The sequence below is a fragment of the Dipteris shenzhenensis genome, chromosome 8 (assembly GCF_047967505.1).
Source record: "Dipteris shenzhenensis isolate YYH24624 ecotype China chromosome 8, Dip_SZ_1.0, whole genome shotgun sequence".
In the NCBI taxonomy this organism is placed as follows: Eukaryota; Viridiplantae; Streptophyta; class Polypodiopsida; order Gleicheniales; family Dipteridaceae; genus Dipteris; species Dipteris shenzhenensis.
In genome coordinates, this window is record NC_141603.1 from 49,295,155 (window position 1) to 49,313,674 (window position 18,520).

General features: G+C 45.1%; 1 protein-coding gene across 1 annotated transcript in view; it reads left to right on the forward strand.

Annotated features, from left to right (window-relative positions):
* Positions 1 to 18,520, forward strand: part of LOC147899620 (Zn-dependent exopeptidases superfamily protein) — a 221,303-nt gene that overhangs the window by 155,124 nt on the left and 47,659 nt on the right. Inside the window, exon 11 of the mRNA XM_087378001.1 lies at positions 14,952 to 15,064. Coding sequence (XP_087234127.1) covers positions 14,952 to 15,064 — 113 coding nt within the window. The remainder of the gene's footprint in view (positions 1 to 14,951; positions 15,065 to 18,520) is intronic.

An 18,520-nucleotide genomic window follows, 5' to 3' on the forward strand; every position in this document is an offset into this window, starting at 1 on the left:
AAGGAAAACTCGCCATAGGAAAAGCTGTTGTCGAAGGAGGACTTTGTAATGCCAAAGGAGACGCAGCCTTTTTCTCCACCACTTCATTGGACGATCCATATGCCAAACAGTATTTGCTCTGTTGGAAATCCAAGGTGGAGGTAATAACACTCTATACAATGATGACACTGTGATATGTGAAAGCTTCAAAGGACGGACATATGAGGAAGGAGAGCGTAAAATCCAATCCTCAAGCCGATGCTGAATTTCTAAATGAGGTACCGGCAAGTACGGTTGGAGCATTGCTGAAATTTTATGCCATAAAGGACGATAATGAGCTCCCAAGCCATATTTGCGAGCAGCCAAAGAAAAAGATAGAATTGTGCCATCATCTTGAAGTACATCCGCCACAGATGAAATGCCTTTGAAGGAGAGAAAATATGAACGTCGGGGTTCTTGTATGGCCAAAGGTGGGTGGAATACTTTAGACCAAAAGAGATTCTCTTCCCTCAAAGAGTTGGCCGAGAGAGAGTCCCTGCCTTTCCATTCCAAGTGGGAAAGAATGTGTTTCCAATCAAGAAGCAGAGAAGAGACAAAAGGGCATCCTCTGATCTTGCCTTGGATAGAGCCAAATAAAAATTCCCACTGAGTAGGCTGCCAATTCCCAAAAGCAGATGTATGAAGATGTAATAAGAGAGAGCGAATCATAAAAGCCCAAGGCTGATCTCCTTGTAGAAACTGCATCATCATTTTCCCCCTGTGAGCAAGTAAATGCATTTGAATATTGAGAATGTTCAGACCCCCGTGCATCTTTGGAGAACAGAGACGATGCATGGAGAGTAATCTGAGACTTTTCTTGCCATGTTTTGAACGCCAGAAAATTTCCATGATAGCTGACATAAATGAAACCAAATGTGCCTTAGTGAACATAGTAAGAGGCAGATAAAATTGTATGTATGGTATCAAAATGGATTGTGTAATTCGCAGACGAACATGTAATGGCCAAGTTGCAAGCTTCCAATATTCAAGTTTTGCCCTCAACTTTACTAGCACCCAATCAGTTTGTTGTGAACGGGTGAGTCCCTAGCCTAGAGGATAACCAAGATGTCGAATGAATTGAGAAGCAGGGACAATTTCCCCAGGCCACAAAAGGTTGTGCCAGTCCTGTGCATGTAAAGGCAACAATTTTGATTTTTGAAAATTTACCCGAAGGCCAGCAGTCAATCCATATGTAGAAAGAGCATGCATGATCATGGACAGATCAGCCCGAGTATTTTTTGGAGTAAAGAATGAATCATCAGCATATGCTTGAGCAATCATGCTGCGACTGCCAAGGATCTCCAAACCGTGCAGCTGGTAAGTGTCCAAGAGGTGATCCAGATATTGAAGCAGTGGATGAGTGGCTATGGCAAAAAGTAAAGCACTCAGTGGACATCCTTGTCTGACAGAGCAAGCAAGAGTCCAGGATGGAGAAATATCTCCTGAAAGTATGCAGGCAGCTTCACTATCTTGATATAGTCAATTGATGAGTTGCTGCATTTTTGTGCCAAAACCCAAAGCCTGCATATTCGATGAAATAAAATCCCACTGAACTGTATCAAAAGCTTTGGCACTATCAACTTGCAATAACAAAACATCCTGCTGTGTGTATTTGGCATATTCAATTCCAATGTAGGCATTAGCAATGTTATCGGTGATATGCCTACGCGGGACAAAGCCATATTGCACAGGATGCAACCCATCATGTAAAAACCCCTTTAGCCGAGCAACAATCATTTTGGTAGTGACTTTGTAAATTACGGGCATAAGAGTGATAGGTCTCCAGTCTGCCAAAGACTCACAAATTTGTTTTTTAGGAAGGAGTTTAACAAGACCTCTCTTCCATGTGTCTGGCATTTTCTGATGTTGCCATGCAGCATTCACCATAGATAGTAATGGATTCTTCAATAGAGGCCAGTATGCTAGAAAAAGCTCGACTGTCAAGCCATCCCATCCAGGGGATTTCCATCTGCCACATGATTTGATGGCATCTGACAGTTCCCTCTCAGTAAAGGGTTCCTCCAATTCCAAAGCTTGAGTAGGGGAAATGATTGGAGAAAAATTTTGCAACAGTAAATTTCGTGCAAGCAAAACCTGTTGCGAGGGAGGAGCTACAGAGCCAAATTGCTGAGAGAAGTGATGCAAACAAAAGGAGGCAAGCTGTGACCGTGAAGTAGTCCATGATCCATCAGGCATAAGCACTCTGCAAATTTCTGTTTTGATTCTCCTCTGATGCAAACTCTTGAAAAATTCTTTGGAAGAGCAACCTTTATCTGTGAAGGCTCTTTGTCTTGCTCTAGTCTCCCATTTTGCCAGTTTCCTGTGATCATTTAGGTTAAGACAATGTCTGGCCTGACATAATGTGGTTTGCTCATGCATGGACAACGAACGATGATGACTGAGTTCAGTGAGGTCTTGACAAGTAGACTTGGCCTGAGCAATGGTTTCCCTCAGAGTCTTCATGTAAGACTTGCCATAAGCTCTAATCACCATTTGCATTTTAGAAATAAAAGAAGCCCAGGCATCATGAACATGAAAATGGCTGTTAGATGAAAGACAATGAGCTGCTTCAGTAACCATTGCCTTGAATTCAGCATGTTGCAAATAACTGTTGTTGATGATTAGATGTCGCCTTTGTGGCAATCTATCATCTGGCATCTTATGAAAAGATAACCGCAGCCATAGTGGTGCATGGTCTGAATGCACAAAGGCATAGTCAATCCACATTTTGCATGCGAAATCCCCATTTTGTTGTGGAGCAACACTGTACCAACGATCCAGTCGTGCCTTATAAGCGGAAAGAGCATTATGTTGAAAAGTGTAGCCCGGTGGCAGAGGCTGCAATTCCTTCCAGAGGTCAACTAGATCCAAATGCAAAAGTAGTTGAGACCAGGCATGCCTTTCAGGAGCTAACATATGATCGTGGCTGGAAGTGTTGTCTCCCTGTTGTGGAGCATTATTGAAATCCCCACATATGCAGGCATGAGATCTCCACGGGCATTGTTGCATAGCATCTCAAATTACAGTTCTGTCTCGGGATGACTGAGGTGCATAAACTGAAGCAAATTCAAACACCTCTCCTGTTATAATGCATTGGAGAACAAGCCATCTGCCTTTGTTGTCATTTAATGCAATGACTGGTTGAAGCTCATGTTTGATCAGAAGGACAACCCCTGAGAAAGAGTGCTCCCTAGCATAGAAAATGTCATACCCACAGTAGTGTCCTGTCTTGCCTGCATAAATATGTTGGTTGTGCTCTTGTAATGCTACTATGTCAGGCTGAAATCTGTTGATGTACAGCCACACAGATTTCCATTTCCTACTGTCACACATGCCCTGGACATTGAGTGTAAAAGAGGTGATGTGAGCAGTCATATATACAGATATTTATGGTAATGTAACAACTATGTACAGCAGCAAAATGTATGAGGTCAGCCTTGCATTTCTATCTTAGGGTCGAGGCCTCGCCCCTGAGAAGAAGTAGTCGCCTGAGTAGTTCTGCTGGCTGTTACTGCAGCCCATGTAATTCCAATTCCTGTATTGATCTCTGGGGTGTTTCCGCTAGAAGTGGCACCATTCCAAGTCCGGGGGGGTGGAATTCTTCGAGCAGAAATAACCTTTCTTGGGCTCTGCCAGCCATCAGTTGAAGGTTGCTTTCCTTTGGACAAGGATTGAGTAGCAGGAGGTGAATGTAAAGTAAGATTCGCATTGGTAGCTACTGAATCTTTGCCTTTATCCTGACTCCCAGAATGCTGTCTACTGCTTTTATTTTTGTTGGCAACTGGAGTAGGAGCATCTTTAGTGGGCATGTGGACTGGCAAGGTGACATGATGCATTTTATGTTGGTTCAGTGGACATTGTGAAGCCATGTGTCCAAACTTTTTGCATTCAAAACAGGCCCCTGCAAATAAACCCCATTTGAGTTTATAAAATGCACTCGCCATGTTCACATTATTCACCGTGACTGAGTAAGAGTCCGGTGTGGGATTATCAGTATCCCAGAGAATGCAAAATCTGTTTGAATTACCATTTGGCCGTGGTGGGCAGACCACTTTACCTAAAGAGGCTGCAATTTTAGGCAAAAGTGAGGCCATGCATTGGGGAAAATCAACAACTTCAACCCAGACTGGGCATCTGTGTCGGATTAAAGCCTGAAAGTCCCTTGTGGGAGACCATGGCAAGACATGCACCATTTGCTGCCCAAAAAAGAGAGGTGAATGTTCGAAAAGCAATTGTCTGTGGATCTCATCCACCATGATAACCTCAAAAAAGCCCCTGGCTGCATAATGTACTTTACGAACAAAAGAGCCAGCCAATGTGCGTGTCAGCCAGTTGCCTATTTCTGCAGTAGGTGGCATCCGGCCTGGAAAGAATAATATGACTGCATTCTTGGCATACTCTCTGACTGGATCCACGATTTCATCGACCTCAACCATGAGGCCAACTGAAGGAACCGAGTCTTTCCACTCTTTTCTCGTATCTGCAAATCCTTCATGCATTACATCATATACTAGTTGAGCCTCAATCGTGTCATGCATCGGGTCATGCTGACCCTGAACTTGCTTTTGTTTCTTGCAGGGAGCCGAACGCTCCTTTTGAAATGTTTTTTCATATGAATACTCTGCCATGACTTGGTAAGAAAAGGAGCTCGAGGATGAAGTACGAAAGGGATTGAGCAGGTTATGCTGTACGGACCACCAACGGGGTTGTACGGAGAAGTCTGTACGGACGATGATGGATTGCACAGAAATACCAAAGGAAATTTGTACGTAGGCTGGGCTGTATAGAGAAACTGACGAAGACGAGGAAAAACTGAACGAAATTGATACAGTAGAGGCTGGGCGTACGGAAGCTGACGAAGGACTGGGCTGTACGGAAGCTGACAAGGAGACTAGGTTGTACGGAGAGGCTGACGAAATCTGTACGGAAAGGCTAGGCTATTTCTGCGTTGTACAAAAAAAGACGGAGAGCAGGGAGACAGTGCGGGCCTGCACGCAGATCTGCCCAGGGATGGTGACCGTACGGACGTACGGACAAAAAGGCCTGCAGGGGAATCAAGGCGAGGCGCTCCTCCTTTCAGCTCTCTCACGTCGCTCCTCCCTCACACACTCTCACACACACTGCTACCCCATACACACACATTCCACACCACACACACACACACACTCTCTCTCTCTCTCACACACACCATGTTGGGAATCACACACACACACGACGTTGTCACATTATCACCAAAGTACATGGTGCGTCCCTCTCACGACACACACACACACACACACACACACACACACACACATTTTTTGTGGGAAGAAATCTTTTATTTCTGTAGAATAATTACATTCATAGTTACTTCAAAAAACGAAGTAACTACTACTCAACTAAAGATCTCAGTATAAGCTGTATACACATCCTGATCAATCAAACGAGTCTGAAAACAATCATAGAATGATTGTTGCAGAGATCGTTTGAAAAAAAGGAAGGATGAAAATAGTGGATCACCAAAGACTCTATGATTTCTATCCATCCATAAAGTCCATAGGGTCCAATATCGCACCCATACAAAAAATAAATCAAAACCCTGTCTCTGTGGATGAAAGCCAAACAACCAAAAAAATCTGCCAAAAGTAACAGTAGGAAATCGCTGTCGAAGCCTCTGTCTGATTAGAGCAATGAGATCAGAAGTATTTGGACAGGACGAAAAGATGTGATACACTTATTCAGTAGAGTGTTGGCATCTGTGACAAACAGCTGAAGCAATATGTCTATGTGCGAGTAACTGTCCAGATGGAAAAATGCCAAGGAGAACTCGCCATAGGAAAAGCTGTTGTCGAAGAGGGACTTTGTAATGCCAAAGGAGACGCAGCCTTTTTCTCCACCACTTCATTGGACGATCCATATGCCAAACAGTATTTGCTCTGTTGGAAATCCAAGGTGGAGGTAATAACACTTTATACAGTGATGACATTGTGATATGTGAGAGCTTCAAAGGACGGGCGTATGAGGAAGGAGAGCGTAAAATCCAATCCTCAAGCCGATGTTGAAGTTCCAAATGAGGTACCGGCAAGTACGGTTGGAGCATTGCTGAAATTTTATGCCATAAAGGACGATAATGAGCTCCCAAGCCATATTTGCGAGCAGCCATAGAAAAAGATAGAATTGTGCCATCATCCTGAAGTACATCCGTCACAGATGAAATGCCTTTGAAGGGGAGAAAATAAGAACGTCGAGGTTCTTGTATGGCCAAAGGTGGGTGGAAAACTTTAGACCAAAAGAGATTCTCTACCCTCAATGACTTGCCCGAGAGAGAGTCCCTGCCTTGCCATTCCAAGTGGGATAGAATGTGTTTCCAATCAAGAAGCAAAGAAGAGACAAAAGGGCATCCTCTGATCTTGCCTTGGATAGAGCCAAATAAGAAATCCCACTGAGTAGGCTGCCAATTTCCAAAAGCAGATGTATGAAGATGTAATAAGAGAGAGCGGATCATGAAAGCCCAAGGCTGATCTCCTTGTATAAACTGCATCATCATTTTCCCTCTGTGAGCAAGTAAATGCATTTGAATATTGAGAATGTTCAGACCCCCGTGCATCTTTGGAGAACAGAGATGATGCATGGAGAGTAATCTGAGACTTTTCTTGCCATGTTTTGATCGCCAGAAAATTTCCATGATAGCTGACATAAATGAAACCAGATCTGCCTTAGTGAACATAGTGAGAGGCAGATAAAATTGTATGTATGCTATCAAAATGGATTGTGTAATTCGCAGACGAACATGTAATGGCCAAGTTGCAAGCTTCCAATATTCAAGTTTTTCCCTTAACTTACTAGCACCCAATCAGTTTGTTGTGAGCGGGTGAGTCCCCAGCCTAGAGGATAACCAAGATGTCGAATGAATTGAGAGGCGGGGACAATTTCCCCAGGCCACAGAAGGTTGTGCCATTCCTGTGCATGTAAAGGCAGCAATTTTGATTTCTGAAAATTTACCCGAAGGCCAGCAGCCAATCCATATGTAGAAAGAGCATGCATAATCATGGACAGATCAGCCCGAGTATTTTTGGGAGTAAAAAATGAATCATCAGCATATGCCTGGGCAATCATGCTGCGACTGCCAAGAATCTCCAAGCCGTGCAGCTGGTCAATGTCCAAGAGGTGATCCAGATATTGAAGGAGTGGATGAGTGGCTATGGCAAAAAGTAAAGCACTCAATGGACATCCTTGTCTGACAGAGCAAGCAAGAGTCCAGGATGGAGAAATATCTCCTGAAAGTATGCAGGCAGCTTCACTATCTTGATATAGCCAATTGATGAGTTGCTGCATTTTTGTGCCAAAACCCGAAGCTTGCATAGTCGATGAAATGAAATCCCACTGAACTGTATCAAAAGCTTTGGCAATATCAACTTGCAATAACAAAACATCCTGCTGTGTGTATTTGGCATATTCAATTCCAATGTAGGCATTAGCAATGTTATCGATGATATGCCTACGCGGGACAAAGCCATATTGCGCAGGATGCAACCCATCATGTAAAAACCCCTTTAGCCGAGCAACAATCATTTTGGTAGTGACTTTGTAAATTACGGGCATAAGAATGATAGGTCTCCAGTCTGCCGAAGACTCACAAATTTGTTTTCTAGGAAGGAGTTTAACAAGACCTCTCTTCCATGTGTCTAGCATTTTCTGATGTTGCCATGCAGCATTCACCATAGATAGTAATGGATGCTTCAAAAGAGGCCAGTATGCTAGAAAAAACTCGAGTGTGAAGCCATCCCATCCAGGGGATTTCCATCTGCCACATGATTTGATGGCATCTGACAGTTCCCTCTCAGTAAAGGGTTCCTCCAATTCCAAAGCTTGAGTAGGGGAAATGATTGGAGAAACATTTTGCAACAGTAAATTTCGTGCAAGCAAAACCTGTTGCGAGGGAGGAGCTACAGAGCCAAATTGCTGAGAGAAGTGATGCACACAAAAGGAGGCAAGCTGTGACCGTGAAGTAGTCCATGATCCATCAGGCATAAGCACTCTGCAAATTTCTGTTTTGATTCTCCTCTGATGCAAACTCTTGAAAAATTCTTTGGAAGAGCAACCTTTATCTGTGAAGGCTCTTTGTCTTGCTCTAGTCTCCCATTTTGCCAGTTTCCTGTGATCATTTAGTTTAAGACAATGTCTGGCCTGACATAATGTGGTTTGCTCATGCATGGACAACGAACGATGATGACTGAGTTCAGTGAGGTCTTGACAAGTAGACTTGGCCTGAGCAATGGTTTCCCTCAGAGTCTTCATGTAAGACTTGCCATAAGCTCTAATCACCATTTGCATTTTAGAAATAAAAGAAGCCCAGGCATCATGAACATGAAAATGGCTGTTAGATGAAAGACAATGAGCTGCTTCAGTAACCATTGCCTTGAATTCAGCATGTTGCAAATAACTGTTGTTGATGATTAGATGTCGCCTTTGTGGCAATCTATCATCTGGCATCTTATGAAAAGATAACCGCAGCCATAGTGGTGCATGGTCTGAATGCACAAAGGCATAGTCAATCCACATTTTGCATGCGAAATCCCCATTTTGTTGTGGAGCAACACTGTACCAACGATCCAGTCGTGCCTTATAAGCGGAAAGAGCATTATGTTGAAAAGTGTAGCCCGGTGGCAGAGGCTGCAATTCCTTCCAGAGGTCAACTAGATCCAAATGCAAAAGTAGTTGAGACCAGGCATGCCTTTCAGGAGATAACATATGATCGTGGCTGGAAGCGTTGTCTCCTTGTTGTGGAGCATTATTGAAATCCCCACATATGCAGGCATGAGATCTCCACGGGTATTATTGCATAGCATCTCAAATTACAGTTCTTTCTCGGGATGACTGAGGTGCATAAACTGAAGCAAATTCAAACACCTCTCCTGTTATAATGCATTGGAGAACAAGCCATCTGCCTTTGTTGTCATTTAATGCAATGACTGGTTGAAGCTCATGTTTGATCAGCAGAAGGACAACCCCTGAGAAAGAGTGCTCCCTAGCATAGAAAATGTCATACCCACAGTAGTGTCCTGTCTTGCTTGCATAAATATGTTGGTTGTGCTCTTGTAATGCTACTATGTCCGGCTGAAATCTGTTGATGTACAGCCACACAGATTTCCATTTCCTACTGTCACACATGCCCTGGACATTGAGTGTAAAAGAGGTGATGTGAGCAGTCATATATACAGATATTTATAGTAATGTAACAACTATGTACAGAAGCAAAATGTATGGGTGCATGGTCTGAATGCACAAAGGCATAGTCAATCCACATTTTGCATGCGAAATCCCCATTCTGTTGGTGAGCAACACTATAGCAACCATCCAGTCGTGCCTGATAAGCGGAAAGAGCATTATGTTGAAAAGTGTAGCCCGGTGACAAAGGCTGCAATTCCTTCCAAAGGTCAGCCAGATCCAAATGCAAAAGCAGTTGAGACCATGCATGCCTTTCAGGAGATAACATATGGTCATGTCTGGAAGTGTTGTCTCCCTGTTGTGGAGCATTATTGAAATCCCCACATATGTAGGCATGATATCTCCACGGATATTGTTGCATAGCATCCCAAATTGCAGTTCTTTCTCGAGAGGACTGAGGTGCATAAACTGAAGCAAATTCAAACCTCTCCTCTAATAATGCATTGGAGAACAAGCCATCTGCCTTTGTTGTCATTTAATGCAATGACTGGTTGAAGCTCATGTTTGATCAGAAGGACAACCCCTGAGAAAGAGTGCTCCCCAGCATAGAAAATATCATATCCACAGTAGTGTCCTGTCTTGCCTGCATAAGTATGTTGGTTGTGCTCTTGTAATGCCACTATGTCAGGCTGAAATCTGTTGATGTACAGCCACACAGATTTCCATTTCCTACTGTCACACATGCCCTGGACATTGAGTGTAAAACATGTGATGTGAGCAGTCATATATACAGGTATTTATAGTAATGTAACAACTATGTACAGCAGCAAAATGTATGAGGTCAGCCTTGCATTTCTATCTCAGGGTCGAGGCCTCGCCCCTGAGAAGAAGTAGTCGCCTGAGAAGTAGACAGCAAAGCAGCAACCTCTTCTTCAGGGAAGAGTGTTCTGCTAGCTGTTACTACAGCCCATGTAATCCCAATTCCTGTATTTATCTCTGGGGTATTTCCGCTAGAAGATGCACCATTCCAAGTGCGGGGGGTGGAATTCTTCGAGCAGAAATAACTTTTCTTGGGCTCTGCCAGCCATCAGTTGAAGGTTGCTTTCCTTTGGACAAGGATTGAGTAGCAGGAGGTGAATGTAAAGTAAGATTCGCATTGGTAGCTACTGAATCTTTGCCTTTATCCTGACTCCCAGAATGCTGTCTACTGCTTTTATTTTTGTTGGCAACTGGAGTAGGAGCATCTTTAGTGGGCATGTGGACTGGCAAGGTGACATGATGCATTTTATGTTGGTTCAGTGGACATTGTGAAGCCATGTGTCCAAACTTTTTGCATTCAAAACAGGCCCCTGCAAATAAACCCCATTTGAGTTTATAAAATGCACTCGCCATGTTCACATTATTCACCGTGACTGAGTAAGAGTCCGGTGTGGGATTATCAGTATCCCAGAGAATGCAAAATCTGTTTGAATTACCATTTGGCCGTGGTGGGCAGACCACTTTACCTAAAGAGGCTGCAATTTTAGGCAAAAGTGAGGCCATGCATTGGGGAAAATCAACAACTTCAACCCAGACTGGGCATCTGTGTCGGATTAGAGCCTGAAAGTCCCTTGTGGGAGACCATGGCAAGACATGCACCATCTGCATCCACCCCAAAAAAAAGAGGTGAATGCTCCAAAAGCATTTGTCTGTGGATCTCATCCACCATGATAACCTCAAAAAAAGCCCTGGCTGCATAGTGTGCTTTACGAACAAAAGAGCCAGCCAATGTGCGTGTCAGCCAGTTGCCTATCTCTGCAGTAGGTGGCATCCGGCCTGGAAAGAATAATATGACTGCATTCTTGGCAGAATCTCTGACTGGATCCACAATTTCATCAACCTCAACCATGAGGCCAACTGAAGGAACCGAGTCTTTCCACTCTTTTCTCGTATCTGCAGATCCTTCATGCATTACATCATATACCAGTTGAGCTTCAAGCGTGTCATGCATCGGGTCATGCTGACCCTCAACCTGGTTTGCTTCTTGCAGGGAGCCGAGCGCTCCTTTTGAAATGTTTTTTCATATGAATACTCTGCCATGACTTTGTAAGAAAAGGAGCTTGAGAATGAAGTACTTGTAACCTGCTTTTGCTTCTTGCAGGGAGCCGAGCGCTCCTTTTGAAATGTTTTTTCATATGAATACTCTGCCATGACTTTGTAAGAAAAGGAGCTTGAGAATGAAGTACCTGTAAAAGGGTAGTGAAAGCCAAAAAAACCAGTCCCAAAGAAATATCAGAGGAAGCCCACAGAAGAGAAGAGGAAGTGTATAACTGGTAAGGAGAGAGCAAAGGGATAGGTGGGACTTGGCGGAAGACACAGTTAGGGAAGACACCGGAGAGAAACCCCAAAATTTGTACGGCAGGAGGTACCAAACTGTACGATAATGAGCTACGCTGTAGGATATACGGGTTGCACGAGGAGGGGGAGTCTGGCTGTACGGGAAGGCTTGACTGGTACGGAGATGTACAGACGTACGGATGCCGTACGGCGGCCGTACAGAAGTATGGAGGAAGACTGTGCAGAGTTGCTGACGAGAGCGGAGATACTGACGGAGGGCAAATGAGCTGAGATGTACGGAAGGTGGCAGAAGTGTACGGATGCACAGGGAAAATCTTCGTAAGGGAAAAGCTGTATCGACGCACACACACGCAGGGTTGGAGCGAGATCGCACAAGTTACGCAGGGGGAGTAGTCTGGTCGTACGGGCTGTCCGTACTGACGTACGGCAGCCGTACAGGTGTATGGGCGAAGGGAGAAGCTGTACGGGGCTCTGTCTCGTGACCTTCTCTCCCACTCACACGCTCCTCACACACATTCCACACACACACACACACACCACACACACACACACCACACACACACACACACACACTTTTACACTACACTACACACACACACACACACAGAGACACACATGCACGCATGCGCACACTTTTTTTTGGGGGGGGGGTGTGGAATCCTTGTATTCTTATATTACAAGAGGCTGTCCCCAAAGTGGAGATCAACAAATACAAGATCAGAAATTTTCATTTCAAGACAAGTAGACAGCGTCGAACAGACAAGCAATTGTAAAAGGATTGCCTGAGTTGGAATACAGTGAATGTCTTTACTTCGAGGAGAGGCTGTCAACACTCCTGTAGCGAACTGTATGTGTAAATCCCTTATGGCTGCCTTAAGGTCAAAGAGCTGCTTCCCAAGTCCTCTACCTGCTCTGTACAAAGATCAAAACGAGCCGCAAGGCGATGAAGTGGCATGCATACTTCGTGCGTGCAAGTGGAGCGGGAGGTTCTGTATCTAAAACCATCACAGTCTGATCCTTCGCTCACCGGCACTGTGTCCATCCCACAAAATGCACCATCTTGCTTCTCTTTAGGCAAGAAAGAGACACAACTGTTGAAGCTCAGCCACTTTTTCGACTCCAACGTAGCTTCTTCAACCTGAGAACACTAGTGGGGGGGCAGCACCACAGATCCAAAGCTGCTCTCGAGCAGTCCTAAAGTTGTGGCGTCCGCTCATGGTCTACGATGGCCTACAAGCAGCTTGATTCTCCACCACACCCGAGTTCCACAGCAACTCCTTTGATGACCTCCAAAAGCTCCATCTACGGCCCGACATATGACAGCGGTGGCTCAGGCACTTGACCACAACCCAGGCATGCAATCCACAACGGACTCACAGAGCTTCCGTCTTGCCAGCCACCTCTTAGCCGACCTTCACGACCTCTGACAACGTCCATCGATGCTCACCCACGCCCACAACGCTGACTTGCGAGCTTGCATCTCACAACTTAGAACCTAGACTAATTGATCACAAGAGACTTCTGAAGGTCTCAACACACAATCGAGGAGGCCACACATGCCGAGCTACTGTTTCTTGACATGGTCTACGATTCCCCTAGCATAATGCTCAAAGAATTAGCATATAACATATAGTATGTAAGAAATCTAACCTCAGGAGTACTTCGTGGTCAGTGATTTTTCTAGCAGAATGCTCAAAGAATTGCACTCCAATCTCTTGGCATGGTCTGTGTTTCCTGTGGCAGAATACTCAAAGAATCAACATAGAGTGTATAGTCTCTAAGCAATCGAGCCTCAGGAGCCCTCATTGGTTTCTTGACATGGTCTGCGATTCCCCTTGCAGAATGCTCAAAGAATCAAACATAGAATGTATAGTTTCTAAGTAATCTAAGCTCCAACACACAGTTGGATGCGGATATAAGATATATACATCTGTGTTTGCATGCATGGATGTGAGTATGTGCATGCGTGCGCTACTCTATCTCTTTCTTTCTTTCTATGAGTAGAGACCCCATACTACCTTCTTCATGCTTGGAGCCAAGGCACACATGGTTTGAATTGAACTATATATATGATATTGTTATGGTCTATGTAGGCATTGGTTGCCACTCTCTTGAATATGTTCGCATACATGTGTGCATGTATATATCTTGTGTGTGTGTGTACATGCGTGCATGTGTGTAGATACAATACATAAACGACATCCATGTACAAATTGTTGGTGGAGGCGTGAGCAACTCATTGAAGTTCTCAGTATGACACAAACAAAGTGCCTTTTAGCACTCTATATATACCTTCATGGGAATGGAGTATATACAATCTTATCTTACAATTTTAGCACTATATATATACCTTCATGAGAATGGAGTATATACAATCTTACAAATAAAAACAAATTTGCACGCTTTCTTCTTTTTGAAAGTTAGGCCACATGCTACCTTCTTCATGCTAGGAGATCTATATGGGTGCTGATTGTTGCTATCTTGACTAGGTTCACACACATGCACATAGATACAACAGCTTTGTCTTGGTATATTTGCAAATCTCATTGCTCGACAAACAATATGTTTTTGTATATACATACATGTGCACGTGCGAGCGTGCATGGCCATCCACCTGCAAACACACACACTCACTCTTTTTCTTGGTGAGATCATGTATTTGCCGCGGCAGCGGCCCCCCCCTCTCTCTCTCTCCCTCCCCCTCTCTCTCGCTGCCGCGCCCCCCCTCTCTCTCTCCCAGACTTCTGATTGGGCCAAAGGAAGGTCTCCAAGAGAATGCGCATCTACACACACACGCACGCGCACATGTACACATGTATGCACACACACGTGATACTATATGAACATGTAGCTATGTATGTATATGTACATATGCGATAATAATGCTAATAAAACGAATTATGGAATGGTCTTATCAAGCAACTAAAATGACTTTTCACATATGATGTGGAATGTCCCTTCGAATTATCAAAAGATTTCCTTTTTACTTGATCCATTCTGGTAAATGAATGGTTGACATTGGGATCTGTTTTATATTCTAAGTAGAGGGGTTATAGAATCATGCATTATTTGCCAACACGAGGGACTTTCATCTTTTAAGACATGCTCCATAAAATCTGAGTAAATGGACTTGATATTGTATGTTGTTTGTTTGTATGGAAAGTTTCTCTTTGCCTTGTCTTCACACTATCTACAAGGAACATTGTTTATATTTGTGAACAATTGTAGGTTTCCTATCGTTGACTTATAATTAAGCTTGCAATAACCAATGCGTCTAAACATTTAATCCTTAGATTTATTCCTATGCTTATAACATTTTAATAAAGATCTCTCGATAAAACTTAGGCGACACTAACTAGCCTTCAGTATGTAGACCTTGCCTTGATTGCATGATTATTTTATTGAATGCTGGTGGATGTTGCAAAATATTGACCTTTTTCACTTTGCAGGTGGAATCAAATGGGTTTTCAGTGGATCAACATTGGTGCTCCTTATTGTAGTATCGTTGGTTGTCTTTGGGATTTTCCCTCCCTTCACTAGTCATGTTGGCAAGGCTATAAATGTAAGATGCTTTACATATATTGACTACTTCCTTTCAATTACTAATTTAATTGGCTTTGTGTAAATTTTCAGGTCTTTGTTTTTGTTATGTATTTAAGAACACCCACCCACATTATTAAGATCTTCTTAAACACAACTTTGGAGCCCCTCAGTTTGGGATTAGAATTTGGTGAAATGCCAACATTTAAGTTCAAATCTCTATGCAATATTTCTACTCTATGGTTTTATGCAACCTTTGATAGTGAAGCCCACCAGCATTTAGATTAGGAATGCAATGTAATGCAGGTATCAAGTGCACATAGTGTTGAGAAATCCAAGCCAATATCATTTATCATTTAGATTAACAATGCAGTGTAGTGCGGGTATCAAGTGTGTAGAGTGTTGAGAAATCCAAACCAATATGACTTATCATTTGATTTGCATCTATTCTTTCTTGCACCCTCAACGCTACTTGTAGGGTTGCTTCTTGTCAATTTGTCCTACGAAGTATCTTGCCACACATAATTCCTAGTAAGCATTATCCACTATGGTATAGGGTGTGGCTGAAGCACCAACTCAAGCTCTGTGGAGTTGGTCAATAGACGGGGCATGTAGTGACTACTATGAGATAATGGCAAGTAGCCCATGCCCTAGCACTAAGATCATAAAATCCTTCCATCTTTTTTTGGTTTTGGTGTGCAAAAAAATGAACTACTATTAAGGATGACCAAAATACATAGAGGCAGGAAAGGTATTAAACGACTATCCTTTCATTGAGGATCCTTGATCTGGGCTTGAAAGCACTGTCACTCAATTGAGCCAGAACTCCCTGACCTTTCGTACTGTGTACTCTGGCTGCATGAATAATCGTGAACACTTGTTCGTATGAAAACTCTTCCTATTTAAGTGCAAGACTTGAGGATCTCCGCTGGTTTGCTTGAGTGAGTGAAACTATGTTGATGCAAAGCCTGGTCTCACCAATGCTAACCTCTCCCTGCAAAACACCTTTACGGCCTTTAGATGTGTTTGAAAGCCTATTGGCGAGAGGAGGATATGAGGACGATATCATCTGTGTATAGCAACATCTGTATCATCCGGTCGGCAAGTAGTAACTCCTAACCTCCAAGGCGCTCAATGAAGGTCGTGGTCTCACCAATATAAAGCTCAAAAAGTGTCGTTGAGAGGGGGCATCCCTGCTTCACTCCGTTCGTGCTCTCCGCTTCTTCAAGGCTGACCTACAGAACGATCGTTGTTCCTCACTTCCTCCTCGCTGCGCCGCCTCCTCCCCTCCTGCTCCGCTTCTGCTGCCCCTCCTGCCCCAATTGCTGCTGCTCCCCCCGCCTGCTGCAGCTCCCTCTCGCCTGCTGCAGCTCCCTCTTCTGCACCCCCTCCTCCCCTTCCACCCTGCCTCCTCCACTCGAGCCACCCGCTACCACTCAGCTCCCCGCCATCCGTCACCCACCTCCTCATGACCCCTCAGCTACTCCCTCTACCACTCAGCCACCCCCCCCACCCCCCCTTCCCTACTAGCCCCCCCGCATGCTCTCAGCCCACCTACAGTCCCCCCGCCACCCCTCAGCCTCTTTTCAGTCCCCCTGGGGGTACCTCCCATCATGGGGAGGAAGCTCATCATGCTCCCGCTCCCGCTCCTGCAATAAGACCTGCACCAAACACGGATCAATCAAAACGAAATGGGAAAAGGTGGCAAGGATACAGATAAAGCCGCCAAGAAAAAACAGACACAGCTGAAACTCGAAGATGTGAACACAAGATACAACCGCAGTGGACTTGGAGTGGACAGCAAAGCAAAGGCGAGGCCCACTTCCGCCTCAGCTTCAGCTCCAGCTCCAGTCTCAGCTTCGATTTCAGCTACATCCGCTACATCCTCATACTCAGCCTCAGCGCCAACCTCAGCTTCAGCCTCAGCGTCAGTTCCAGTTCCAGTTCCAGCTCCACTTCTGCCCACAGCCTCTACTGTTACAGCTACTGGCTCTGATATACCCGTACCCATGACATCGATTGCCCCATCCTCCACTAGGATAGAGGGGTTGTCACTAACACAACCTCTTCCCTCTCTCCCTTCTTCTCCCGCTCCAATTCTCTCCCCGATTATGACACCTACTTTGGAGGGGTCGTACACTGCTCTGCAGTACTCGACCTTTCTCTCCCCTCTGCCTCTGAGTTAGCCTACACTCCCTCACCCTGTTGGGATCGCCTCATCATCCCCATACCGCACCTATCTTACCCAGTCATCACCCAGCCTCCAGTCTCTTCCTCACACTTTCAGGCCACAGTCCTATCAGTATCCGTTAGAGCACGGACGAGCCGACCCATTAGAGGCTTGGGAGTATTTGCTAATGGGAAGAAAAAGACTCTCCTCCTATTGAAGACAAGATTTGAGAAGAAGAATAAATTTATCGTAGAAGGCAGAGATCCGAGAGCGCGAGAGGGAGCTGTCACGCTTCGCACAGGAGCAGACACGCTTCACCCAAGAGCAGGCACGACTCATACAAGAGCAGTCTCAGGCTATCCGAGTCCAGGCTGATCTTATTCAAGGGCTTAGACAGGAGATCTCACAACTCCGATAGGAGGTCACTGCTGTACGTACAGTCCCAGGGAGCACCCCAGTCGTGGAGGCACAAATTGCGAGCATGCAATTTGCCATCGAGGGGACATCCAGATGGGTCGACGTAGCCAAACGGGAACTTGCAAGGGTAACTGTTTCGGCTACCCTCCTGGAGCAGTAGCAGAGAGCCAGCAAGGCTCTCAACATCAGAGTACGTGGGATTCCCCGCACTGAGGCTACCCCGATGGTAGATGCGCAGGTCTTCGTGACCACTACCCTAGCGGTGACTGAACACAGGATTGAGAGAGCATGGCGGGTTGGGAGGGACCCCAACCAAGAGCAACCCCTTATCACCCGGTTCCATGACGCCCAGGCACGACTTTCGACTTCACGTCGTAGGTCAGCCTTATGAGACCAGCCAGCGATCTCCATGGACGAGGACGTCACTCCACTACAGGTTGAGGATAGGTGTTTCCAGTTGCAGCAGTGGGATCAGGCCCGTAAAGAGGGGAGGTGGGTAGTAGTACGAGATGGACGACTCCTTACAGGCCCCCGTCGGGCACCCACCTCTCCTCCCACATAGGGAGGCGGGGCCTATGAGACTTAGACATCCGAGATCCTATCCTGTACCATCTGGAACTGTAACGGTACCTTATTGAGGAGACGTTGAGATGGGTCGACGTAGCTAAACGGGAACTTGCAAGGGTAACCGTTTCGGCTACCCTCCTGGAGCAGCAGCAGAGAGCCAGCAAGGCTCTCAACATCAGAGTACGTGGGATTTGCCGCATTGAGGCTACCCCGATGGCAGATGCGCATTTTGTTTCAGCTCTATTTCCATAGCCTGCATTTTCCCTTTGTAGCTGGTCCTTTCTAGCTCCCAGTTAGCATTTTGTTTCCCATCCTTCTCTTATT